The sequence below is a fragment of the Pogona vitticeps genome, chromosome 6, assembly GCF_051106095.1.
Source record: "Pogona vitticeps strain Pit_001003342236 chromosome 6, PviZW2.1, whole genome shotgun sequence".
NCBI classification, from domain to species: domain Eukaryota; kingdom Metazoa; phylum Chordata; class Lepidosauria; order Squamata; family Agamidae; genus Pogona; species Pogona vitticeps.
In genome coordinates, this window is record NC_135788.1 from 24,975,124 (window position 1) to 25,002,872 (window position 27,749).

Genomic DNA, 27,749 nt, shown 5'->3' on the forward strand with positions numbered 1-27,749 from the left:
GTTATTCCCCTGCCTCTGACACACATCACATTGTTTACAGAACTCCCTGATCTGCTTCCCTATGTCAGGCCAGTAAAAATTCTGTGTGATTCTCTGCTGTGTTTTGTTCACCCCTAAGTGCGCAGCAAACATGTCAGAGTGCCCCCTTTGTAAGATCATGGGGCAATACTTTTCAGGTACCACTAGCTGACTTCGGATCCCATCTCCCCCTTTTGAGATATTCCTCAGGGTCTCTCTATATAAAATCCCCTTTTTCTCTAGAAATCTCACTGGGGTTTCAGGTGTTAGCTGGGCGTCAGTCACCTGTTCAAAACACTTTTGGAGAGTGGCGTCTGCCTTTTGCTCTTGGCCAAATCGGCTGTCTGTGGTTAAGGTTTCCACCACAGCTTCTGAACTCCCCTTTGCTTCCGTCTCTGGCTCATCAGTACCCCCCTGAACTGTCCCCGTGGTGGCTTGTGAACGTGTAATCACTAGCACCCGTTTCACATGTTCAGCCAGGTCATTTCCCACGAGCACGGCTGCTGGCAGAGTCGATGAAATCGCTAGCCGCCAAACTCCCCTCCAGCCTTGAAAGTTCACAGGTACCTCCGCTACTGGCAGTGAGATCACCTGCCCCTCAATCCCTGCCACCTTCATGCTCTCATTTGGGATTATATATTCCCTAGGAATAATATCTGGATGGCACAGGGTCACCTGGGAACAAGTGTCCCTCAGCCCCCGATACTGATGGTCAAGTATTCCTACGTCCACCCCTGCTGTCTCAAACAACTGTGAATCTGTTCTCACGAGCAAGCAGCGCTTGACCTCCACAAGAGGACCATTTTCCTCAGCCTGATCAGCAGATGTAACTGTTCCAGGTTGAGTAGCCATGGCAACAGGCTCCCTCAGTGACAAGGAGCTTTGCTCTTTCTGGACACAGAACACAGCTTTTGGCTTGGTTCCACTCGAATCCTGAGGCACAATTCCTTTTAGCTGCTTTAATTTCTCACACTCTGAGATTAGATGGCCCTTTCCCTGACAGAAATAACATTTTCTGCTATATTTTGAGTCTTTCTCATCTTGTTTTGGTTTTCCCTCCAAAATCTGAAGTCTTGGTTTCATGTCTGAGGGCTTCCCTTCACCATGGGCCCCTCCCCCTTGCTGGCTTTTCCCTGGTCCCTGAGAGTACTTGCTGTAGGTTTCTTTGGGTTTTCCTACAGATTTCTCCTCACCTAAGGGCTTTCTTATCTGGTAAATAAAATCTGCGATCTCGGCTGCTTCTGCCACAGATTTCGGTTTCCTTTCCCTCACCTGGAATTTCAGTTCCCCATGCAGGACTGAATAGAACTGTTCCAGCGCTATCAAGTCTTTGAGCTGCTGAAAGGTCTCTGTCCCCTCCTGAGATAGCCATTTCTCTAGCAGCCTCACCAATTGGGCCCCCACTTGGGTAAAAGTCTGCTCTGGTTTCTTGGTGATTGACCTAAATCTTTGCCTCAGCTGTTCCGCATTTATCCCATGTCTGGCAAACACCAGTTTTTTAAACTCTGCAAAATCTTTCATCAGTTCCTCTGGCATCTCTGCATAGACTTCTGCAAGGCTGCCACTGATTAAAGATCGCATGATGGTCATCTTCTCAGTTTCCCTTACTGAGAAGTCCACAAACGCTCTTTCCACTAGGGAAAAGAACACCTCAGGACAATCTCCCTTGTGGTACACAGGGAATTTCTTCAGGTCAGCTTTAGACAATTGGCCTCCCTCAGAATCCCTATTGTTATTATTGTTCTGATTCATCAGTTCCAATTTTCTTAACTCAAACGCCATTTTCTCTCTCTCCAATCTTTCTGCTCTTTCCATTCTCTCTCTCTCTAATTCAAATTGCCTTTGTTTCTCTCTCTCCCTTTCCTCCATTTTTTCTCTCTCTAATCTTTCCTCCACTTCAAATTGCCTCATCCTCAGTTCATGCTGTTGGGCTATGAGCAATTTTCTGAGTTCTGGGTTCTGTTCTCCCGTGCTGTCACCCTGCACTGAGCCAAATTCATCCTCAGAACCTTGGTCTACCTGGGGGTCTTTCACTTCACCCATTTCTGCCATTTGGCTTCGAGTCAAGGGCATAATCCCCCCCAGAACAGGCTGCTTTCAAAAGTCAAGCCTCAAAATAAAGCGACCACTTTTTTTTTTCTTCTCTTTTGCCTCAGAACCAGCTTTCTATAGATTGCTGCTGTTCTTCAGCACTATCTTGCAACAGTTGCGAGCCAGAGTCTACCCCCCTCTGCTAGGCCTCTCAGCAGGCAGGCTAAATCACTGTTACTTTACAGTTTTGCCTCAGCTTTTTTCCCGCCAAAACAGGCTGCCTCAGAGCTCCCTAATCTAGTCCCCAATCTGAGGTTACACGTTCTTCCACTAGCGCACCTCCCCGTGAGGTACACCTAGAAGATTACCTACGTGCTCTCAGATTGTCCCTGACTAGACCCCCCTTGCTCTGGGCACTCTTGCCAAGGCTTTGCTGGACCACTGGACAACTGGACCAGTCGTATCCCACACGCTGGACACCAATCAATGTGACAAACCCAGACCTACTGGGATATGCCACAGTTACACTAAGCTGCCACCAACCATTCCCTATAAGAAGTCACACAGACCAGGGATGGATTTTTAACAAATAAAAAAACAAGGTTTATTAAATAACACACAGGGAAAAATAAAAGGATCAAGTGAATAAGATACAGTAACGTGGCTTAGTCTCAATCATACATACACACAGTTTGGTTCACACAGAACACTTAACTTGAAGCACAGACCCTGAACCTATCAGTTCTGGCTAACCATACAGACACCTGAACCTATCAGGTTGGTACTGACTGACACACAGTAGTACCCTGTCTGACACACAGACTCCCACTCAAGCTTCTTCTCTCAGCTCTCTTCCCGCTCCTTCTTCTTCACACGCTCCACATATATATACAGTACAGCCCCTCCTCCTGATGTCCCGCCTTCCACTCCCCATAGGATGGAACTTTCCCTCCAAACCCATGACAGACAGGTAACATCAGTGCTGTATGTAACAAATATGTTATCCCTCTAGATACCATCTTCAAGGTTGCCCTGTTTGCAAAATCTGCCTGGAAACAAAACTGCTGAAAGTGATTGTCATACCCGAAGGTTTTTTTCTTCTTACCTAATTTGCCACTTAGCTTGCTTTGTTTTGTGACTGGTGTTTGGGAGCTAAACAAGGCTTTTTCATTTTTCTTTTGCAAGTCTGATTTCTTAAACATAAAAGTCTGCCTGAATTATGTCTCTGGAACACAAATATGACTTCAGCTCTAGAGGCAAGTTACCCATAACATACTATCCATTGATGTATTGGGAGATGGTGAGAGAGACCACACAAACATCAATGAGTATATATCACCAGTTCTGGGCATCGGCTGAACCTGCAAAATTCAGGAGGAAGAGATTCAGCCAGCAGGGGAATGAGAATGAATGATCATTGGGGAAGGGTGACGCTGTTGCCATCTGCTACAATTTGCTGAGTTCAGCTTTGCTTATTCTGGAGTATGAGCACATTTATTTATTTATTTATTTATTTTTTACTTTGCCTTTCTCCCATGGCAGCGTACAACATTGAAAAAGAAATATTTAAAGTTCTAAACAATGAGTATACAACGGTGGTTAACATTAAAAGGTGATGTTTAAAGCTAAGAACAGTGAGTGAAGAGACATCTTACATCATTAAAAGGCAATGCTAAAGCTAAGAACAATATACTTTTTTAAAAGGCCACTTTGAGAAATACATATAATGGAAAACACAAGTAGCACTAAAATACAAAAATGGAAAACACAAGTAGCATTAAAAATGAAGTGAAAGCAGTAATGCATAACAATCCATCTAGAAACAAAACAAAACACACACAGGTAGCTAGTTACTGAGAGAAGGCTTGCTTGAAGAGTAAAATCTTTGCCTGTTTGCAGAAGGACAGCAAATACGGGGACAACCTGGCCTCCTTGGGAAGGAGTTTCAAAGTCTGGGAGCAGCAACGGAGAAGGCCCTCCCCTGTGTCCCCGTCAGATGTACCTGTGAAGGTGGTGAAACTGAGAGAAAGGCCTCTCCTGGTGATCTTAACACTCAAGTTGGCTCATAATGCGACATACAGACACATAGCATGAAGGAGAAACAAATTTAATAAAGGTGTCAAGGTTTTTTGTTTTTTTTTTGGCAAAATCTGTTCAGATTTTTGCCCTCTCACATGGTATGAGTAACCTATAAAGTCCTAAATGGCTTGGATCCAAGCTACCTCAAGAGCTACATCTCTCTTTAAGACCCTGCTCAAGTATTAAGGGTAATCAGGGGAAGCCTTTCTCTCAGCCCCGCCACCTTCACAGGTGCATTTGGTAGGGACATGGGAGAGAGCCTTCCTCAGAGGAAGCAGACTCTGGAACTCCCTCCTACAGGAGGCTGGCCTACCCCCATCTTTACAGTCCTTCTACAAGAAGGTGGAGACCTTTCTCTTCAGGCAATCTTTCCGTAAATGAATGGCTGCTGAGTGGAGTTTTTTAAATGGATTGTTGTATCTTACTGCATTAAATGTATTTTTCTGTTGCTTTTATTTTTTTGGTATTATATACATTGATCCTTTTAGTACTGTATACTCATTGTTACTTACTTAAATATTGTCTTTTAATTGCTGTAAGCCACCTTACAGCAATTGTAAGGTGGCTTACAATTGGAATTTTTTAAATTTGTCTGAAATAGCTGCCTGCTACATTATAATTTTCAAAGTTGTGGCTGCATAGGGACTAGTTCTTTATCTCAGTTCAATCACCTACCTTTGATCTGTATTTAAAAATAAAATAATATGTATCTTATTGTAAGAAGCTATTCCATAAATGGTCATCTTGTGCTGTTTTTATTTCTGACTCAGGATGGCACTGTAAGCCAGAGAATTCTCAGTTTTGGAACACAGTGGAGCATAAAAAAGCCTTTGAGGTGCCTATGGGTAGAGTGGGTGAACAGCAACACTCTTCTGTTGCTTATAGTAGTAGAGTCTGCCACTTGGATCCCATTACTTCTGAATGCAGATGAGCTGTTTACAAAATCAGGCTAACAGGAGGGTTTTCTTGAGTGATGATTGCATTGAATAGGCAGGAGAATTCAAGGTGAGTACAAACAAAGTGAGTGCAAACAAGGAAAGACAGATTGGAGGAAATGGGGGCTTGGGTGAATAGGTAACACTCCCAGTCCTGGGAGGAACAACTGCAAATAGAGCTCCCCCTTTTGCAGCTTGTGTTGTACATAACACAAAGATAGATGGGAATTGCTCAGAGAATGGAAATCAGATTTTAAAAAGGAAGAGATTTTAAAAATTTAATCTAAACGATTCAGTGTTTCAGCGATGGTCTGGTAGACACATACAAAAAAAATCATTTCCCTTGCCCCCCTCCACAGAAGAGCAGGGGAAGTGTTCAATTTCCTGATATCCTGATGCGACTTCATGATATGAGAAACTGAAACTGAAAGGAGCCTTGGCAGCTTTGATAGCTGTAAGGATCAATTTGAGTCCATTCCCAGCCGTCGCATGCATTGTGAACGGGCTAAACTAGGGTGCACCAACCTGCACCAGAAATGTAGATGCTCGCGCCAGGCTGAAACAGGTGCAGGTTGGGGTGCCTTGGGGGAAAGCTGCTCTGATCCTTATGTTGTTGCTGGGTGGGGGGAAGTGAACTGTTCTGCTCCCAAAGTGCACCAAGCAGGGGGACAAATGCCTGTCTGGATATGCCCTATGCATCCTCTGCAAATCAGGAGGAAAGGAAGGTTCTCTTACTTTCCTCTTGCAGGGCGCTTAGATGCAGTAAAACACATTCTCATAAAAATAGATTGTCTTTACTTCCATGCAGTTGCAAGGATTAAAAAAAAAGAATATGTCTTTAAAGCAACGGCATACATAATGTATGCCCCCATCTTTAATAATTCCTTCAATTGGTGCTTTTCAGTTCTAATAGCCTTTGACACCAAAGGGTAGCTTAAAGCAGTGGTCCCCAACCTTGGGCCTCCAGATGTTCTTGGACTACAACTCCCAGAAGCCTTCACTGCCACGTCTGCTGGCCAGAATTTCTGGGAGTTGAAGTCCAAGAACATCTGGAGGCCCAAGGTTGGGGACCACTGGCTTAAAGGGAGAGCTGTTTTCAAAATGTGTTTGTGGCCATCTAATCTGAGTTTGTTCTGGAATTTGTTAGATACAAAGATTCATATTGAATTACAGTACATGCTAGACATGCAGATAGGATTTGTTCTGTGTTCCATTGGTCTATCTATAGGTCTGACTAGAAGTTCAGACTTCAGAAGTATTAATAATTTGTAGAGAAGGTCCTATGTTACACCTGTCCCCTTCTTCATGCAGGCGATGGCATTAATCAAGAAGGAAACCCTTGCATTTTCCAATAGTCTTCCTGGATTCTCAGCCTGGAAGATCCCATCAAACAGTTGCAATCTGAGCTTGCTCTCTTGGGAGTTGAGAGATTTTGGTGAAACCAGAGAGATTACTGGGGCATTTTATTTATTTATCACTTTATTACATTTAGACCCCACCTTTATACTTCTGAAGATGGCTTCAGAGTTATTAAAAGAAGCAAAAGTAGATAAAACCAAGATTTAGCTAAAATCTTAATAAAGGAATACAAATTGGCTCCGCCGTAAAATCATCAAAATACTTTTTAAAAACATTAAAAACATGAAATTTATTTATTTATTTATTTATTTATTTATTTATTTATTTATTTATTTATTTATTTATTTATTTATTTATTTATTTATTTATTTATTTATTTATTTTATACCCCCGCCTATCTGGTCATTGCGACCACTCTAGGCGGCTTCCAGACAAAATAAAGAGTAACATATACATGTAACAAAATGAAAATTATAAAACAATAAACAATAAACAGATTCTTCAAGATGGAAAAATAACAAAAGATAAGTGGAGAAACAGAAAATTAAGTATTGACTGGAGGGAAGGCCTGCTTAAACATCCAAGTTTTTAGTTGGGTCTTAAAAATACCCAGCGACAGGGCCACACGAATCTCTGGAGGGAGGTTGTTCCAGAACATTTCAAAGGTTACAGATTAAAAACAGCACTGCAGGGCAACTTAAACATCAAACGCCAGTCTAAAAAAATGTGTTTTTACTCACTTATTTTAAAAAATCTGAGTGGAAAGAGATTGCAATTAAGAAGTGCATTCGGTAGGAGAAGGCCCTCTCCCACAAATCTGTTAGTTGGATATATTAGGTAATGGATTTTAAATGAATAAATATTATATATGTTTAGTTAGATGTATACACATTTACCTGTGTATTCTGTTTACCTAAGATTTGTTTTAAACATGCATATAATGTTAATTGTTTAAAATGTTGCTATGTCCCATTTGTCTGTCTTTGTCCATGTAGGTGAATGTTTGGAATAGCAAAACTGTAAAGAGATACTTCCCTGATTAATTAGAAGGAGAACCACCTTCAGGCCATAGGAAAGGTTAGGTTTTTACAGAGCTTGAAGAAATTTGCTTTTAAAAGGTCCTCCCATGAATCTTCTATTAATTTTCATAGCAATAATATCTAACAGGTGAGAAAACAAAACCAATCATATTTGGTATTGCAGGTTTTCTTCATAAAAGGTAAGTTGAATGCATTTTGTATAAGGTAGATGGAAAGCTCATTCCATCCCTACCTACACATCAGCCATACTTCTGCACACACGCACACACATCTCCTGCTCATACACACTCAAACCCATCCATGCACACATCTGTTTCCCTTTATACCCCATGCATTCTTCCAGTGCCTCCCCCTACCCTTAACACTTTGGCACCCTCCCCACACCCCACATATGCATCCCCAAGACTTCAAACACAACAAATCCCCTAAATGACACACGTCCTTCTCATCACATAGCACACTCAAACGCATGCACAAATGCACATACACCACACACTTGCTTGCCAACATGATGCCAATCAGATTCAATTTAGTGTCTCACTTTTATTTTACTTTACTTGAATTTGTCATGCTCTCATTTGATGCTCCTTTTTTTCTAGACCGCTGTTCCTTGTTCCTGTATTCCCTGCTGGTGCTCTGCCTTCCACCTTGGTCAGAAGCCCTCCCTAAGAGTATAGTCTGAATGCTGAACAATGCAAGGTGGAATTTATTAAGCGATGAAACCTTCTGATAGTCACAAAATGACATTTTACCTTATTAGCCTTACAGATCAGTTTGTTTTGTTTTATCATTGGTCTTCAGTAACTAAATACCGTATAGCCCCCCTTTTCCAGTCTGATTTATTAGTCATGAAAGTCTGCCTAAATTACATCTCTAGAACATTAATATGATTTCAGCTTTAATTTAAGGGTATCTATAATGTACAGTTTGATCCTCTGAAGTGTTGAAAGATAGTGTGATAGGCCAGCAAAAAAGCAACAAGTATCTCACCAGTGTTGTGGCTCCAGTTAGGCCTGGAAGATTCAGGAGGAACAGATTTGGGTGGGTTAGTGGGAACAAAGAATAAATAGTCAGCAGAAGATGCTGTTGCCATCTACCATTATTTGCTGCATCCAACTAAGAAATTGCACCTGATAAATGTTACAGAATATAAGGCATAATGAAAATAATAATAATTGAACTTATTAGCTCAGAAAATATAAAATGAAGGGGCAGGGCATGAAAATGTCAGAAAAAAACAGATTAAATTCAGACAATAGAAATAGTTGAATTCAAGGCTCTACAGAACAGGCAGGAATTTAGTTCAAACCATGATCATGGAATGGCACCAAGCTGTCAACTCCAATCTGGGCAAAGGTATCATATCTCCAAAATCACAGATTTTAATACCCTTATTAAAGTATGTGTCAGTCATTTGCTCTTCACTTGGATATCTGGACACCACCAAATTAGGTACATGATTTACAGACCGCAATACATTTTAAATCAACATTTTATGGCTTGTGATTAAGTTCTTCTTTTCTCCACCTGCCATAATTCCTTATTTCTGTGGTTAATTCTTACCTGCTGCAACAGTTTCTCTACAGCTTCTTGCTCAGAAGCTTTTAACTTGGCAAGCTAAGTCAGGTTGTAAGTTCCATGTACCTATTATTAATACTTTTCTTGATAAATGTATTTAATAAAAATAATTTCTAATGAGAGGACTTCAGTTTCCAAAGCGCTACTCAAAAATTAATAGAGATTAATTTACAAATGCAAACTCAGTTCAACTAATCAAATTTGCACGTGCTGTATACAATTATGATTCCTTTAACAGTGAGAAACCACTATATTGAGGAGGTAAAAGGTTTTTAAAAGTGTATGCCATTGGATGGTTTATAAGAATACTTTACTTTTTTCCTCCAGAATTTCAGATAATTTACTTTAATTTATAATACATACATTCAAAAGATACTATTTAATTTACTAAGAAACCTTGGTAGGACTAGAATATAAGAAAAATAAATTAATCAAAGGGCAATTGTTGTATGGCTTGGAACTCAGCATGGTGAAAAGAGAGATGATGCTATTTATGTGATTGATAATTATATTCATATTATAAAATAAAATAGCAGGTGGATTTCCTTACCCTTTGAAACTGGGACCATGGCAGGGCAAAGGGTTAAAATCAAATCATTTTATATGATGATCTGATACAGTTTGGGAGCTTTTATGGCTCCTATTTACTTTTCATTTTTATTGCACCATATCTAATTAATGAATGCTCAAGTGACACAATCGCCAAAATCCAGCTGCTTAGCATAGTAAAACTCACTAGAACAGGCCTAGTGAATCAACAAAGATTTGATGAGTTAATTCCTCCATAATTTCCAGTGATTCAGTATAGTACTTTAGCATAGTAAGTCATAAAGTAGACTTGTTTGAATCAATGGAACTTATGGAGGACTTGACTCTGCCCTTTGATTCAGTGGGCCTTTCTATGCTAAGCAACAGGATTTTGGCCTGGTCTCCCTTTAATGTAGCATTTTACCTGTAGCAGTGCTCAATGAAACATTTTTGGGAAACCCTAGAGGTAGAATGTGAGATCCTGTTGCTTGTTCTTACCACTTAAAACTCAGGAGGACATTGTCTCTGAAAACACATGACCCATTTACCAAACTGGACAGACTGGAAACTTTTTTAGAGTAACGATAGGATTGAAAGGGCAGGAGAATCTTGGAGGGGGGTTTAAACCAAGGAAAGATAAAGTGGAAAAAACTGAGGACAGGGTGAATTTGTAGCATTTACACTTTTGGAAGAAGTCAATATTGCATATATGTCATAGATACATACAGTACACATATATGTTTAGAAAAGCATATTTACTATAGCAGACATACTGACTTTGTGACTACATTATATATCAATCTGAGAACAAGCCTACATTTAAATTGTGAGGTTGGTATTAGAAAAAGATGTTTAATAACAAAAAAGTCATGCATTTATCAGATTGCCAGTTTTATACCTATTTCCTCTTTTTAGCAGCATAGGCTGATGTAAAATCTTAAGGCACATTCACATCTTTTAAACAACAACAAGCAGGCGAGATTTCTTTTGTGGAATAGATACTGTAGTCCAAGATTAAAGAAAGAAAACACTGAATCCTTCAACACTTTGGCTTTGCTTCCTGGGTTTGTAGCCTTTTTAGTCTACCCTGTAATTAGCAGCTGTTTGTACTTGTGTTACGTCAATTGATATTTATATAAGCAAGTTCAAGGCAAACATATTAGAGATGCAGAAATAAGGACATATTTTTGCTTGTTAAAGAAAAGGTCATTTTCCTTCTAATTGACGGCTTGATCCATTTCCTCCTTGCTGACAGTTGTTGCTTTTCCTGCCTGCTTTCTGAAATAGATTTCATCACTGTGCTTTCATTTTCTTTTCAGGTGCCCCTAGGGAGAAAAATAAAAATCATGGTTTAGTCGTAACTCAGATTCAGAAGAATGTGCAGAGGTTTTAAATGGTCTTTCCTGAATATAATAACTAAGTCCGGTTTAACCATGTTTGCTACTGCAAAAATCCAACTACTGATATATTCAGCCATATTTTCCCTTTCTGTGTAGCTTTGCAGACTGCTAAAAAAATAAAGGATGAAGTGTAGTGGAAATGAGTATTACTGCTAAATATGGGTGATTCGGGGCCAGTCCACATATGAGTGTTTTCTCCCACTATTGTAAAGTTGGGCTCTCACGCAAGGTATATAATATGCACTCTGTATTGTCCTATTTTTGTTCTTTTTCCCTAAGTTCTTCACACTTATTATGTGACCTATGGATATGTTTGTATTTACATCAGTTTCCATGCAGTGTAAAAATGGTATATGTGAAGTTCACAGTATTGCAATATATTTTGATAAGGGTGGCTTCAGTCCATGCAACTTGTTCAGCAACCTTTCTTCCTGCCTTCAATGAAGTGCAGGAAGCTAAATCTGTGGAGAGGAGGTCTCCATGACCTCTGGAAATTGAGGGAAAACAGGGTAATTTTCATTTGCCTCAAGCAGTAAAAGAAATCCTCATACACAGACATTCTCATTACTTTTTCAGTGTCTCTAAGTGGTAGTCGTAAATACATTTATCAGTGTGTGCATCCCTTGGAGATGCATTGAAACTTCTTTGTAAATATGTATGAAATTATACTTTCATTTCTATAGAATCATAAGGTCAGAAAGGGTCTTGTAAGCCATCTCATTGAGATGAAGATAGGACACTCAGTTTAGAGTAACCCCAACCGATCGGTGTCTATTGCAATATCCATTTGAAGCTCTCCAGCAAGAGAGAGGCTGTACTGTGTCCAAGTACAGTGCCCAGCTGCTCTTACTATCAAGAGTTTTACCACGTTGTTTAACTGCAGATGAAACTATAAGTTATGGAAACCCCATCACTAGGAGCTGGAAATTAATTTGTGTCCAGTGTGATTCAGACAGACCTTTGTGATTGAGCAACAGTACTTGAACATAAAGTCTACACTTGATTGTGAAGAATAATAAAAAAAGAAAGAAAGCTAATTTGCAAGAAAATCAGATGTTGTTAGCAGTTAATTTCTTCTTTTAATCATAGGCTATCTGTAGCTTATACAATGGTGCCTCGCTTGATGAGGATAATTCGTTCCGTTCAAATCACTGTTAAGCGAAATCCTCGTCAAGTGAAATTAAAAGACCCATTGAAATGCATTGAAAACCGGTTCAATGCATTCCAATGGGTGAAATACCTGCTCGTTTTGTGAAGATCCTCCATAGGGCCGCCATTTTCCGCTGCCTGTAAAGTGAGGAATCTGTCCTAAAGCACAGCAGGGAGCCATTTTGCACAGCGGGCGGCCATTTTAGAGCTGCTGATCAGCTGTTTTAAAATTGTTGTCTAGTGAAAAATCGGTTCCCAAAGTAGGGAACCGATCATGATTAAGCGAATTTTCCCCATAGGAACATCGTTTTGAGATCGCAATAGCAATCGCAAAAACTTCATCGTAAAGCGGTTTCGTTAAGCAAGGCACCACTGTATTTTGGACTACAGATTTACTCTCTTTTACCTTCATCTCATTAGTTCTGTTCCTGACCTCTGAAAGAATAGAGAACAAGTGTGTGCATTTGATGTGACAGTGCCTCAGGTACCTGAGTAACCCTGTCATATTCTTTCTCCATTTCTTCTCCAGGCTAATGCAATCCTGTTACTAGATTACATTCATTCAACTTACTCTTGGTGTTCTTGATGTTGTTCAGGAATATGTCGAACAACTTCATAAATAGTACCGGGACGATCCTGGCCTTGTATAACATCAGAGCCAGAAACAGACCGACTTGACACCTGAAAGGAAGAAATGATCATATTTTCTGAACAAGACAAGCAACGTCAGAAATTGTGACAATACAAGGTAGAATTTTAATGTCAGATTAGGTTTAAGAAGACCAAGGTTACAATTTGCACTTGGTCATGAAGCCCACAAGGCAACCCTGGGCCAGTCACCATTTCTCAGACATCATAAACTGTTGCAGTGATTAAGTGTGGAGCATGGTGCCTGTATTTTTGGATTCTTGTTGGAAGTGTGATTGTGTTCCTGTACCGCCTGCACCGGTCCTGATGAGAATGCAACAGTCTCATCACTGCACCACACTGTTTTTATCACTGTAACTTTCTCAGTATTATTTTGATGCCCCCCAAATTCAGAAAGTGGTTATACTAAGAATGAAGAAGTTACAGTGAAAGAGACCGGGAAGCAAGAGTCAGATTTAGGGCTCATTCAGGTTAGTATTTGTCTTGCAGTTCAGTGCATGACTCACTTTTTTTTCTGGAGACCTCAAATCATAATCACTAGAGTGAACCAACTTGCTCCCAGAACACCCCAACCCACACATTTTGGAGCCCCTGTCAGGGGCTTCTACTTTTTTACATGGGTTAGTGCACTCTAGATTAGTCCCTTCCCAGCACATGTGACTGCTAGGAAAGAACTAAAATCAAGCCTTCCAGCTGTCAAAGCTGCCAAGGCTACTTCCATTTTCAACATCCCGTATCATGAAGCGGCTTAAGAAGTGAGCAACTTCAGGATACTGGCAAATTGAAAACTTTCTCTGCTCCTCTGTAGAGGGACAGGGTAAGTGAAATTATTATTTTTTGCCTATGCTAGACTGTTACTGATGCACTGAATCACTTAGATTAATTTTTTAAAACAAATCTTTGCCTTATGTCACATGCCAATAGAAAAGCTTCTCGCAGCTAGCGGAAGGAAGCAGAAGGTTGCTTGAGGTCAATATGCCATTTAGATGCGAGGATCATGCCAAATAGCATATGGCTCCTTCCCCCTGACCTCAAGAAAACCCTAATTTAGACCTCACCCGCCCACACCAAAAGGGCCAGTGTCCTTGCATTCTCAAAAGTATGACCAAAGGTACTGCCTGCCTTTAAGAATATGTAACAATACCCTTTTTCTTTCTTTCTTTTTTTGGCATTATTTAAACTCAAGAGCCTTCTCTGTTTTACAACACTGTTATAAAAAGTCACTGTGAAACATGAACACAGTAATGACTTTTCAGATTTTTCGGCAGAAATGTATTTATCAATAATACAAGCACTTACTAGTGAAATTCCTGCCGGGTCTGGAAATGCAACAAATTCATATATTCCAAAATCATCTAGTGCATTTTCATGCCCTAAAATGCAGAAATTGCATGAAGAAAAGTAAATATCATCTACAGACACCTGCTCTTGTCCTCTTACCTTTAGTCCCACTCAGGGACTAAAGGTAATTTGCACTTCCCTAATTGGGAAGTGAGCTCAGGGATCAAGGGGGTGTAGTCCAAAAGTGCAACTGAGATGCAGGCTCTGATTCTCAAAAGGAAGCCATTCAAGATATATGCAGCAGAGCCTCGAGAAGAGGAAGAAGCAGAGCAACACGGGACACAAATAGGGCTTGGTGACTCACAGGGGAGGAGGGAAATCTGGGAAATCTGGGAAAAGGGTAATTCATTCACTTGAAAAGGAGGATGGCCCTAGGGGAACAAGCATCTGTTCCTACTGGAACAGCCAACTGCATGAAGTAGCGCCATCGTTCTCTGTTTCCAACACAAATTCTGGGCCCAATAAAATGAAACATGAAAGATCTGTTACTACATCTCCCAACATTCTACCCCCTTCTTTTTCTTTTTCTTCTAAGCAGTTAATTATAAGGCTTTCTCATATGGTTTGGGGAGAGCGTGTCTTTTGAACAGGAAGTGAGCAGTGGTTAACTCCTCTCTCCCGAGCTCTGAACTAATTCGCATCACCCCCAAGCTGATATTAAATAAAAAGAGAAGTGACGAGAGGCGTCCAATTATGAATATATAGTATAGTCTTTGGTCAACCCTCCATTTGTCCTCTCTCTCTCCCTCTTGAGGTTTGTGAGGGGATTATACCCGTGTATCACTTGATGTCACATTACCTGAAATTGTTTGTGCTTTTCTGTAATCTGCTTCAGGCCTAAAAACATTAGGAAAAATTCAAATATTTTAGAATTTTTGTCGAGCCAATAGAATAGAAGGCAGAGGGGTCTTGATGTATTTTAAAAATGGCTTATGTGATATCAGTGAGTGAAGAGGAATTTAATTTTCTACCTGATCTGCAGCTTCTGCTGTATAACTGGAGGGAAAAGAGACAAAGAAGAAAAAGAATAAATTTCCCCCCAAAACATTTTATAGAAATGTTGACATTAATTATGCATTGATTTAACATACCTTTATGAGGCTGAAATCTTTTCCATAATATTAGAAGGCAGATTGATACTATCAAAAATAAGGAAATTCCAGTTATTACTGCTAAAGGTGATAAATATTTTCCTTTTTGGATGAAGTGTTCCAATCCTGTGTCGGAGAAGAACAGAAATTGGCGTCTGATATTTGTGAATTAATTTTTGGCACACCTGTAATTCTAGCATTGCACAAAAGAGTGCTTAGTAAGGAGAACACTATTGTTATCTAAATACTCTTGGATCTACAACTTTGCTTTAGTCTGTGCATTTTCTCTGAAGCATAGTTTAAAAGAGCATAGCCAGGAAAAGTTACTTTTGGACCAAAATTCTCATCATGCTCCCAAAAGCAACATATCCAAGCCGTATCTAGCATTGAAATATCTACATTTGCAGTTATTACCCGTATTTTTCGCTTCATAAGACGCACCTCTCCATAAGACGCACCAAATTTTTAGGAGGAGAAAACAGGAAAAAATAATCTGTTTTCTTCGCTCCATAAGACGCACAGACTTTCCACCCCCCTGTTTTGTGGGAAAAAAGTGCATCTTATAGTGCGAAAAATATGGTATTTCTTCCCGGTTATCTATTGCAGATGGGGGCTGGGATGTAATTTCTTCACTTGACCTGCACAAAAGTGGGTACCACTAGCTTTTTCCATTCTTGGGTCCTCATATGTTGGTGGACTGTCACTCACTTTGACTGGCATGGTTAATCATTGAGATGGAGTGAAAAAGTTATCAGAAACAAGAACAGGCAACTTAAACTTGGAACAGTAGTTCAGTTTTACTAAAGGATGAACCATTTAAAATCATGCCCTTATTTCAGTCTTGAGTGGGCTGTGGGATTGCTTTTCAAAGTTTGCCGTAGCAAACATTAGCATCCCGATATCTTTCCTTCTTCTCTCTTTCTCTTTCCAGTTTTTGTTCAGGCACATGATTGTGGGGTATTTATTTAATTAACCAGGTAAGGACTGCTGGAAAGGAACTTAAAATACGGATCGAAGGAAGTCGTTGCTGCTTACTGTGTGGTCTGATCCTCTACAGACCTGAGGGTATTCAGTGTGAAGTGCACTTTATTCTGCATAGCATCAAGCTTCATTGTTGTAGCACAGTGTCAGTCAGGAGAAATGTAGAAGGAAGAATTTGAAATAATTGCATTTTTTTTGGGGGGGGGAAATATGTAATACAAATCATAAGATAATTTCCATTGTATCTGTGCTCATTACAGGACTGGTCTTTCTGGCTTGAATGAGGAAGGCCGATGTGTTCTTGTCCAGCTGTCCTTAGATCAGTTCCTTTACGCCTCTGAGAGGGAAGGATATTGTTTAGAATTTGTGCCTCCCTGATTTCATCATTAAAAAAAGGTTTTTCATTATTACCGCTAACGTTGTTAAAGATGACTGTTACTTGTGTACAGTATTCTAATTTCCTGTACTTACTATGCCTGTATGTGGGCACCACTAGAGGATGCTCAAACCTTGATTTTGTTATTGTGGGACAGCTAGGAGGACAAGATCTACTTAGCAGCTACTTGAAAACTGCAATAAGGGAGGGAAAAGGTAAATGCCCATACACTTGGAATAGTGTCACTGATTAGGAAGGGTGGGGTTAAAACAGAAATACAATGGAAATGAGGAAATACAGGTGATCCAGATGATGTAAATTAGTAAATAACAAAACAAACTGGGCATATAATAAGAAATGCAAAGATGCTATTGTAGCGAACAGCCCTGCCCTCACCTGTCCGTCACAGCTGAGCAGGGGAGAAGGAGCCAATGAGTGGACGGAAGGCGGTGCCAAGGGAGGGAGGGGGATGGATATAAAGGCTGGTGTATGGAGTATGGAGAGATTCTGTGAGTGAGAGACAGTGTGAAACTTAAAAGTGAACTTAGAGTGAGTTAGAGTTCTGTAAGAACGCTGAATGGTACAGAGAGTTATTAGAGATTTAAAGTCAAAGTAGAACTGATGCAAATACAAGTGATTAGCAACCTGTGATTTACCAATTGAATATTAATCAGATGTTAACTTCCCTGATCAAATAAATGACTTAAGTTTTGAAAGCACACATGTCTCCTTGATTGAGTGGTATTAAAGCAGTAATACCTGGTGGCAGCGAAGAAGGAAGAAGAGTGAGAACCTTGTGAAGGCCTGGGGAATAGAGGCTTCAGAGGGGATTGCCACAGCTATAGAGACTTGGGGGTGGTATAATAACCCCAAAATGAATCCTATTCTTAGATCACTGTGCATAGGATTGCAGGCATGCCCTATAAACCTAAATTCAGTATACTGTATAAACCAACACATTAGTGTTAGGCTATGATCTTGTTACTCAGGTGAACAACCTAGCTGTCCCTACGGACAGTGTGCTTCCTATTTCTTGACAATAAAACCTACACCTGTTATAGAGACATAATGCGTTAATGATGCAGGGTAAGAAAATCTGTGGCCATCCAAATGTTACTGAATGAATCCACCATCTCTTGGTGGGTGTTAGGATGGGAAATTATAGATAACGCACCATATACATTGAATAAGAATAAAAATAATTTGGAATCTGGAGAAAATCAGTAATGCTAGATCAAAACTATTAAGGCTAGGTAAACAGCTGACACAATGAGGTTAGTGAATTAACTTTTATGTACATCTGTGTACAACCCAGAAGTGATCTATGGTGCCTATGATGGGCATATCTTTTCTAGTACATGCATGAGTGGGTACTTTGCTTTGCACTAGTAGAAAGTATAAAATGTCTCACAGAGTGAAAGTCTTTAGTTAAGTATACGCAATCCCATATCCAGCCAAGTGCAAATATGAGATAATGTGTAGCCATGGCTTCACAACGTTGTAAATGAATTTGAATGATTGCTCTCAATAACAATAAAACCATATGCTATACAGTAGATAAAAGTCCAGTGTTTCCATAATAATACTGTACTAAGAACCTTCCCCACAGTCCTAGAACAACGTGCCCAGATGGAGGGTGTCCACGTGCTAGAGGAGGGAGAAAGAGATGAACACACTATCTACTTGCACATCTGCTTTTCCATCTCCTGGGGTAACATTAGAAGAAAGAATTTTTGCATGACCTCTTGTGGATAGGCACATGTTTTCCAGATGTGAAGACAGCTAATCTATCCCATTGCAGGAGAAACATGTCTCTGCTTTGTGTGTCATCTAAAATAAGAGCTATTTAGCTCCTATTTCACCCCCATTCTACCACTCAAAATTCCATCTCTCTCATACGCATAAACACAGGGTGGAAATAGGCATATTTCATCCAGCTTCTCCATATTTTTTTTCTCTCCAGCAGGATTGTAAAAAGGCAGACGTCACTTTGGAGAGTTAAAAACCTCACAGAGGGTAGAAAGTTATACAACTGTCTTTCATCAATCAATACCAGGGATGAGCAACTCTGCCCCTCTAGGTATTCGTGGTGTGGAATTCCCATAAACTCTCGCCATTGGCTATCCTAAGTATCCTAACTTGAAGGGAATCGTCTGCAAAACATCTGGAGGAGTCCATTTGCTAATTTTTGCTCTGTGTACCCTTCCTTTCCTTAAACTCCCACTCTTGCTTTACTGTTTTCAGTATAAATTTGCTGCTTTTGGATTGTAAAAAAGCTGAGGAGATGTACATCCTTGCACTGTGTCTCTAGAGTAGATTGAAGAACAGGCAGGAGTGCCACATTGCAAGGGATCAACTCCCCCCCCCTTTGCACTTCAGGGGTGCTGTGCAAGACAAGTGCAGCTGTCAAATAGTTCCCAGACATCCAAACCCTCTAGAGGTAAAATACAAACTGATTCCATTTGCTCTAAGTTTTCAGAATACAGATCCCACCATGATTTGCTTCCTCCCTATTTTCTAAGCAGAACTTTTAGTTGTCACAATGTTTATGGAGGATTTGCAATTACTATGTGACATTCAAGCGGCCTTTCCTCAGCTGAAGTCCAGCGTACTGGAACTGAACATGTACTTCATGTTGTTACGCTCTTACTGTACTTATGGCTGACAGTTTTTGTGGTTGTTAAAGTCTCTGCTTGGCAAGATAAGGAATTGTCAACTATGCCTCCTTGTAGAAGTATGCTAATATTGACATAATAGACACCAATAACACTGTTAATCATACTTTGTCAGTATGTGAAGGTCAGGAAACTTTGAGGAACTAGTCTGTACTAATGTCATATTTTCAGTGTGAGTTATATCTTTAAACAAATCATGTCTCTTGCTTTCATTTAGCGATACCAGAGACTTTTTGCCTAGCACAGCCCAAATGTTAGAGAATAGTTTGCTTCAAACAATCATGAGAGTATTCTCAAAGGCTTTCACGGCCGGGATCTGATGGTTGTGGGTTTTTTTGGGCTCAACAGAGCATGGACAGAGTTCCTACTCCAGTCCTCTGAAGATACCAGCCACAAAGACTGGGAAAAGGTCAGGAAGAACAACCTTCAGAACATGGCCAAAGAGCGCCAAAAAAACCCACAACAACCATACATGAGAGTGTTTGACTTAACAGAGGGCTTGTTTACATTAAAGCAATATTTTGGGATATGTGTTGGTGTATGTAAATTTAACTCAACTCCATGTCATGTGGCATCATGTGATGTTTGAATTGCAGTTTGCATTCCCTTGAAATAAAAATTTAATCTGGTGGGTTTTTAAAATTATTTATTATTATATGACAGACAAACAAACAGCACATACAAAACATACACACAGGGAAGTGTTTAAAATAGTACAGTATAATCTTGACTCCATAACTGTGTTACAGTAGTAAAATCTTTAACCTATGTTAAACCTACTTATGTTTATTTCTGGGTTCAATCATACAACATTTTCCAGTTTTCTTGCACATATCTTCTCAAATTCTCAGATAATATCTCTAACAAGCTATCCCATTTTGAGCCCAGATCAACCTTATAACTATAAATATTTACAACCACATATGTTCATATCTATCTATCTATCTATCTATCTATCTATCTATCTATCTATCTATCTATCTATCTATCTATCTATCTATCTATCTATCTATCTATCTATCTATCTATCTATCTATCTATCTATCTATCTATCTATCTATCTATCTATCTATCTATCTATCTAATCAACAATTTCTGATATAATATTCAGCAAGAGCATTTCTAGTTTAAAGGTTATATATACTATGTGATTTCTTATATAATATATTTTTATCTATCTCCAAATTCATTTTACTCTGTCACTTATCCTCCACCGATACAAAAGAGAGTCCAAAATTGCTGACAATATTTTTAACCTGAATTTCTAATCTCTAACACCCTTTTTGCCAGTTTTGAAATGCCATCTATAGAACATCTTTAAAATGGTTGTTGTGGATTTTTCGGGCTCTTTGGCCGTGTTCTGAAGGTTGTTCTTCCTAACGTTTCGCCAGTCTCTGTGGCCAGCATCTTCACAGGACAGCACTCTGTGCTCTGGTGTAGTTGGCAGATTTTGTGAGGATGCAAGACAGGGCCTCCTTTGTGGCTGCTCCCTGGTTGTGGGATGCTCTCCTCTGGGAAGCCAGGTTGGCCCCCTTCCTCTTGTCACTCCAGTGACAGATCAAGACCATACTTTTTAGGATGGCTTTTAACAGCTATTTGGGTAGTGATAAGTTTGGTGCTGAGTATTTGAAGGGACGTGGTGGCACTGCAGGTTAAACCGCAGAAGCCTCTGTGCTGCAAGGGCAGAAGACTTGCAGTCATAAGATTGAATCCACGTGACGGAGTGAGCTCCCATCGCTTGTCCTAGCTCCTGCCAACCTAGCAGTTCAAAAGCATGCAAATGCAAGTAAATAAATAGGTGCCACCATGATGGGAAGGAAATGGCGTTCTGTGTCTAGTCGCGCCGGCCATGTGACCATGAAAGATTGTCTACGGACAAACACTAGCTCTATGGGTTGGAAACGGAGATGAGCACTGCCCCCTAGATTCAGACACGACTGGACAAATTGTCAAGGGGAACCTTTACCTTTACCTAAGTTTGGTGCTGCATATTATTTGATGTATGTTTTAACTTGCTTTTAAGGTTTTTTTTAAATAGTTTTAACTTATTATTTTAATATGTACAGTACATGTTTTAATTATTTTTAATGCAATAATTTATTGTGCTTTAACTAGTTTGGTCTTTTAATAATTTGTGAGTTGTCTCAAGTCATATAATTAGGGGAAAGGCAGTGTAGAAATGAAATAAAATAAAAATCCTTTCTTTATATCCTCAGTTTTTACCCTCTGGCAAGTTGTCTATTCTACAGCCAGCCATAAAACTGGTTGTACAATCAGAGGGTGGAAACTGCTTTGTTATTGTTGAACATATGGTTCCACTCCCCCCAAGCATGCTTCTAGCCTTTCTGAATAAAAAAAAAGGAAGTTTTCTGAAGTGCTTTCAATATATGATCCTGGATTATGTGAATTAGAAAGAATTGGCAATGTCTCAGCTATGACTGATTCCCTGGTTTTATGCAGTTAAATTTCTGTAGCAACACCAGATTGGTTTGCTTGTCCAAGTTCTGGTTCTGGATAGGAGCCAAATTCTTCTTTATGTGCATGGTATTTACAAGCAGCAGCTCTGGGTCCCATGTGAAGGAAGCACAATGGTATTTATACTATTTAACTGTATTTAGCCCTGTGTCCTTTGTCATGTGAAATAAAAAATGTATTACTGGGGGGAAAATAATAATTCGTATATAAATAGGTATTATTTGTCTGAAATCCTGTTGTTTATTGTAGAATGTCACAACTAAAGTAGGCACATTGAGTCAATGTAACTTTTGGAGGTATTGACTCACCAAATTCCCCATTGATTCAAATTGACTGAGTGTAATTCTAGTAGTATACTGAGCAACAGGATTTTTGCCTCTGCTTCTCAGTACATTTTTCAGATTTTGATGTCTTCTGAGGTCTCAAAGTTTAAAAGCGTTATCTTTAGCCCAAATCCAGTCCCTTTGCCAGTTTATTCTGCCAGTGAGATCAGACCCTTAAAGTTATTTCCATTTTCATTGTCTGTGAAGGCATGATTTACTTCCATGAATATGAATATTTATTTATTTAAAATATTTTTATCCTGCCTTTCTCCTTGAAAAGGACCTAATGTGGCTTACAACACTGAAATACTATATTTAAAGTGGAAAGCAATGAGTATACAACATGTAATTTTATTTGCAATGTAACATAAACATTTTGTTTATGTTTTTTTCTTCCCAGACATCAAAGTATTTTTTAGACTGTATTGGTTTCATTGTGAAATTGTAGCCTATTTTCCATCCAGTTCGTTTCAACCCACAGAACTTTCATATGCAATGATTATATTAAATCCCTTTATACAATAGGACAGCTGCTGTCCATGTTTGTCTTAGGCATAAATGGTTCAGCTGCTTGTGTTGTGGAAGCCAAACAAGATTGTGAAATCTCCTATAAGACAACATGGTTATAATTTTGTTTACATTAACAGAATGGGCAGAGGAACTGTATAGTTCTTTAGTACCAAAAATAGGTAAGAGACTGTCATGGATCTATTACCAACCCTTTTATTACATTGTTTATAGCAACCAGTTTGATGGGATGATTTTATAGTTTGACATGTATGGTAACACTTTAAATGTATGTATTTCTTTCATAGAGAATTTGTGGATCCAACTTTATAAGCTCCAATTCTGTAAATAAAATGTACTTTCAAGATTGCCTTGTGTAAATCACCATTAGTACAATTTTATATATTTACAAATCCTATAGGGGAAGTATGTGGAGGACTACAGCCTTCTTGATTAATGGTTGTTATATTTCACTCCAGAACTTGAAAGTAACTAACTACTTATAATTAGCTCCTTTCCCCAATCACAAAGCCAACTGCATAACATAACTGCTATAACTTAGTGAAAGGTGACATCACTCTTTGGCAATGTAACTGTATCTTTTAAATGTACCGTATTTTTGTAACTGATAGGACAGTGTCCTCACTAAGTGGTGGATGATGAGCATCACATAGTTCAAGTGCCGGCTCATGGTGTGTCATGTGCTCTGCATCCTGGTCTGTTGTGGGTGTTGAGATGTCAGCAAGATGAAAAAGGGGGCACATTTTTACCAGGGACCAGTGGTTTGTATCCATGGCTTCTTTGGTGAGGCTTTTTTGGAGTTTGTGCAAGGAGCTACCCAGTTCCTCCTCATGCTAGTGTAAACCTAGTTCTGAATCACCTCTGTTTTGTGTGGCCAGTAGGACGGCACAAGGGAAATAATTAAGCAAGTCTGGAAATTGAAGTCGTGACAGCACTGTGAGCAAAAGGAGACAGAAGGTGAAGCCAGCATACCTTTCTGAAATCAGTGGTGCTGCTTGTCCTCTCCTCTCCATCTTTCTCCTCACCTCTGTTGTCATTTAATCCCACTTCCAGGATCGCTTGCTTTCCCACCAGCTGCGCAAAGCACTGGGTCAGCAGGCACAAACAAGCCAGAGCTTATGGGAGCAAAGCCTTATGTTGTGTCCCCAGTAAACAGAACACTGATCCTAAAAAGTAACTAACTATAGGTTTCCTTTTGAAAAAGGGGAGCATCAATATTACATTTAAACTTACAGCAGGGTGTGAGTTGGTGGGGATTGAGTCTATAACTGTTACCAATTATTTTTAGTAGACTTTCTAAATTCTGCTTGTATGGTGTGTTTCCTTCAGAAAGAGTAGCTTAAATGGGGGGGGGGTTAGTGGTTGCTGTAAACTGGTAAGGTCGGCACTCCTGTTTGCTTAAGTTATGCCATCTCATTGGCTTCTCCTAGGCCATTTTTCACTATTATACCTTATCAAAATTATAATACAAAGCTCGCTGAAGAATTCTGAAGTGCAAATGTTTAAAGGCTATGTCTTGCAATGGGACACAGAGGTAATCAGGACGGGGGTATATCCTACTAACTTCATCAACAGATTGTGATGTGCCAAGGTAACAAATATAGTGATACTACAAGAGATTTGTAGGTGGATACAACTGTCGAGTGTTTCATTCTGAGATGATAGTGGTGCAGTTGAGAGTTAGAAGGTTCATTTTTGTGAACTCCTGCTTAGCTGTTCCATTTCCAATGGAACTTACTAACATAATTACGTAATTCTTCTATCATAGCCCCGGAATGTATCTTAGTGCTTATAAATCTGATTGGAAAAAGAGTAGAGGAAAAAAGTACCTGAATGTATTATTTGTAGCTGTAAAATACAGAGGCAATAATCCAGTCTCAGAACAGAAACTATAGAAGCAAGCAATTGTCCTGTTTTAGACTTCACCTATGATTTCTTACTATATAGCTTCCTTCTCTTAGATCCTTTTCTAACACGTAAAAGTTAGTTACATACAGTATATTAATCAAATGCATTAAATGGTAAGAAGATTACTTGTGCTAAGGTCAAGAATAACACATGAGTGTCTCCATATTGCAAATGTACCAGACTGTCCCAGTTTCTTATAAATGAATCTGGCAACTTCAGGTTAGTAAGACTGCCTTTTAAAGATCCCAGGGTACCACAGAGGGAAGCAATTGCTGTTAAAGGAGTTTGAATCTAGTACAATGGTTCTCAACCTTTTTTGAATCTCAACCCCCTTTTATAATAGCCGGAACATTTAACATTCCCTGCCATACTTGCATAAAAAAAGGCATTTTAATAGATCAAATCATCCCTTCACAGAAAGCAGAGGCTTCTTTCTCCCCAAAGGGCCTATTTCTCATACATACACACTAACTTTAATATCCCACTCCGAAATGTCAAGGAAGAAATTAGTTAGCAAGAGCTACAATACATATAAGTCAGCTTGTGAAAAAAGAAAGAAAGAAAAACCCCAGAAAACACTTCACAGCACCCTTTCCCAGGTTGGGAAACACTAATCTAGTGAGACTTGTTTTTAGGAATTCTACCTTCTCTCCCCAATATGAATGTTAATAATAGAGAGTATTTGAGGATATCTGACCTGAACATGAAGCTTGAATTTTATCCAACCCGTACAAGCTGACATTTATGCATGCTTACCTTTTGGTATAATTATCACGATGATGTGGGTTTCAGCCTGGTTTTCTGTCATGTTATTGTAAGCGCTGCAGGTGTATTCTTCCGTTTTCTGCGTCACTTTCTCAGATGCAACTTCCAGAGATCTCCCGTACTTGATGGGGTGTGTAGAATTATTTGCCTTGCGGATCCAGGAGTAAATATTTGGTGGATTGGAATCTGCTGAACAGTAAAGCCGGACTGCTTCACCTTTATCAAGTGTAAATACTCTCCCTACCTTCTGGCCTTTGTCAGTGTTTATAGTAAGCCCGTAGGGTCCATCTTCATGAATAGAATGACAATGGAGAGAGAAGAAAAGAATATGGCAAATGATTGCTATTATGTCAAATATTTTCCTTCTTTACACAGTATTAATTGTTGAGTCATATCCTAAAAAGACATAAAGTTAAGGCTTTGTTGCATTTTCAGGTTTTGGAATTGCAAGGTATGGTTTATATGCAACACTGAACTATGTATGTGCTTAATGTTTTAAGGATAAACCAGGGGGATGTTGGGAAATGGTTCTGCAGCAGCAGAAAAGAGAGTTTATTACTGTATGTAGCTATATCTATAAATCTATGTACTCTCCATATATCTATAGGCAACAGGAAGAAGCATATTTCCTCATTTCCTATTGCATTGTAATAGGATAGGTTTTGCTGTATAAGCTGTTTGATAGGCTGAAACTCTGCTGAAAGTAGGCGTTCTTATAGGCAATAAATCACTCTGACAGTGGCTGGAGAGAGCTGAGCTGATAAAGCTGAGGGAGAAACCGAAAGAGAAAATAGAAGAACACTGCAGAGAGAAGCTGTGAGGCAGTTCAGTTTTCTCCCCAGCTAACAGAAAGAACAGTCTTTCCCCAGCAAACTGAAAGAGCAAAACAAAGCGAAGTCTTCTGTCTTTGGGAGTCATTTATTTTTCAGCACACACTTCTTCGAGCCGGCCTCGCAATAAGTGGTGCTCCCGTGTGATCGAACATAAGAAAAGGGCCATCAATCTTCAGTTACGACCACAGAACGACGGTACTTGTGTTCTGCCCTACCACCTCGCTCTGCACGAGCTCAGCGCGCTAATCATCCTTTTAAAGGATCCCAAAGGGTGAGTAGGTTGGTCAAATTCAGATACATACAATGGGCTCAGGATTATCCCAAGATCAAAAGGCTTTCGTAGATGAACTGTTCTTTCTAATTACAAGCCATGGCCACCCAGCCACAAAGAAAGAGCTGGAAGACTTAGTTTTGGCCATATATTCATGTTGTCCATGGGTCCCTGAGAGTGGCACCCTTGAATTAGAACAATGGATGAAGATTGGGAGCACATTTCAAAACGACCCGAAAATTACTTCACACATTCTTTTTAGTTGGTGCAAAGTGAGGGCTTCTCTTAAGAACCTTTCCCCAAGGAACATCCTTTTCAATCAACAAATGGAATGTGGGGCCATGTCCATGTACCCTCCTTTGCCACAGATACTACCTCCAGCACCTAGTGCATCCCTATTGCCTTCTGCACCTCCATTGCCTTCTCAGTATGATTCCTACCACAGTAGGAAGAAGCCTCCTGATAGACTGGACAATGATGACTTTAGCACTCCTGACCTATTTCTACAAAATGACCACAATGCACCTTTAAGAACAACCCCTGTGGTAACCCCGATTGCAGCTTCTCTGTCCGCTGCGCTAATTGACTCTGGGGATACAGCACACCCAATGATTTCTGCATTTCCCATCATCCGGGGGACCCCTGCTGTCGCTGCAATTCCTGCTGCGGGCGGGAATGCTGCGATCCCTGGTGCAGCCGCGGTCCCGGACCGATATGAACCCATCCCAATGAGAATGATCAAGGACTTTTTGCAGGCTGTTAAAGAATATGGCCCTCATGCACCCTACACCAAAGCCTTACTGGAAAATTTGTCAGAACAGAAGCTGACACCTAATGATTGGAAACTGGTTGTTCATTCATTATTGCCTCCAGCTCAGTCACTGTTAATTTTGGATGAAATGCGACACTTGGCAACAGAGCAAGCTGAACAAAATGCCCAGTCAAACCAAGCAGTCATAAACAGGGTTACCAGGGATCAACTTATTGGTGATGGGCAGTTTCAAACAACAGCCCAACAACTTGGCCTTTCAGACCTTGCCATTGAACAGCTTGCCAAAATTATGAAAAAAGCATGGGCTAAGTTGCCAGTGTCTACTGAGGGGCCATCACCTGGGTTTACAACCATTCGACAAGGCCCTACAGAATCATTCTCTGACTTTGTTAGTCACCTGATTACAGCAATAGAAAGGCAAATTGATAACCATAAGGCACGTTCTATGCTTCAAAAACAGCTGGCCTTTGAAAATGCTAATGATGACTGCAGAAAGACACTGACTCCCATTTATAGTAATCCAGAAACCACTATTCAGGATATGTTAAGAGTCTGTCAAAATGTGGGCTCTATTTCTTATAAGGCAGCTATGTATGCTACAGCACAACAAGCATCTATACCAAAACTTCCTCAACTGAAGATTCC

General features: G+C 39.8%; 1 protein-coding gene across 4 annotated transcripts in view; it reads right to left on the reverse strand.

Moving 5' to 3' along the window:
- Nucleotides 1-10,226: 10,226 nt before the first annotated feature.
- HEPACAM2 (HEPACAM family member 2) overlaps nt 10,227-27,749 on the reverse strand; it is a 42,603-nt gene continuing 25,080 nt past the window's right edge. The window contains exons 4-10 of one of the 4 annotated variants that reach the window (XM_078378698.1): nt 25,220-25,516; nt 15,198-15,323; nt 15,078-15,102; nt 14,906-14,943; nt 14,065-14,138; nt 12,689-12,798; nt 10,227-10,893 (exon numbers count right to left, since the gene is read on the reverse strand). In XM_078378698.1, coding sequence (XP_078234824.1) covers nt 10,884-10,893; nt 12,689-12,798; nt 14,065-14,138; nt 14,906-14,943; nt 15,078-15,102; nt 15,198-15,323; nt 25,220-25,516 — 680 coding nt within the window. In that variant the 3' untranslated portion in view covers nt 10,227-10,883. Of the gene's footprint in view, nt 10,894-12,684; nt 12,799-13,383; nt 14,139-14,905; nt 14,944-15,077; nt 15,103-15,197; nt 15,324-25,219; nt 25,517-27,749 lie in introns of those variants that run through there. The other 3 variants (XR_013537798.1, XM_020785211.3, XM_078378697.1) reach the window with 3 other exon arrangements.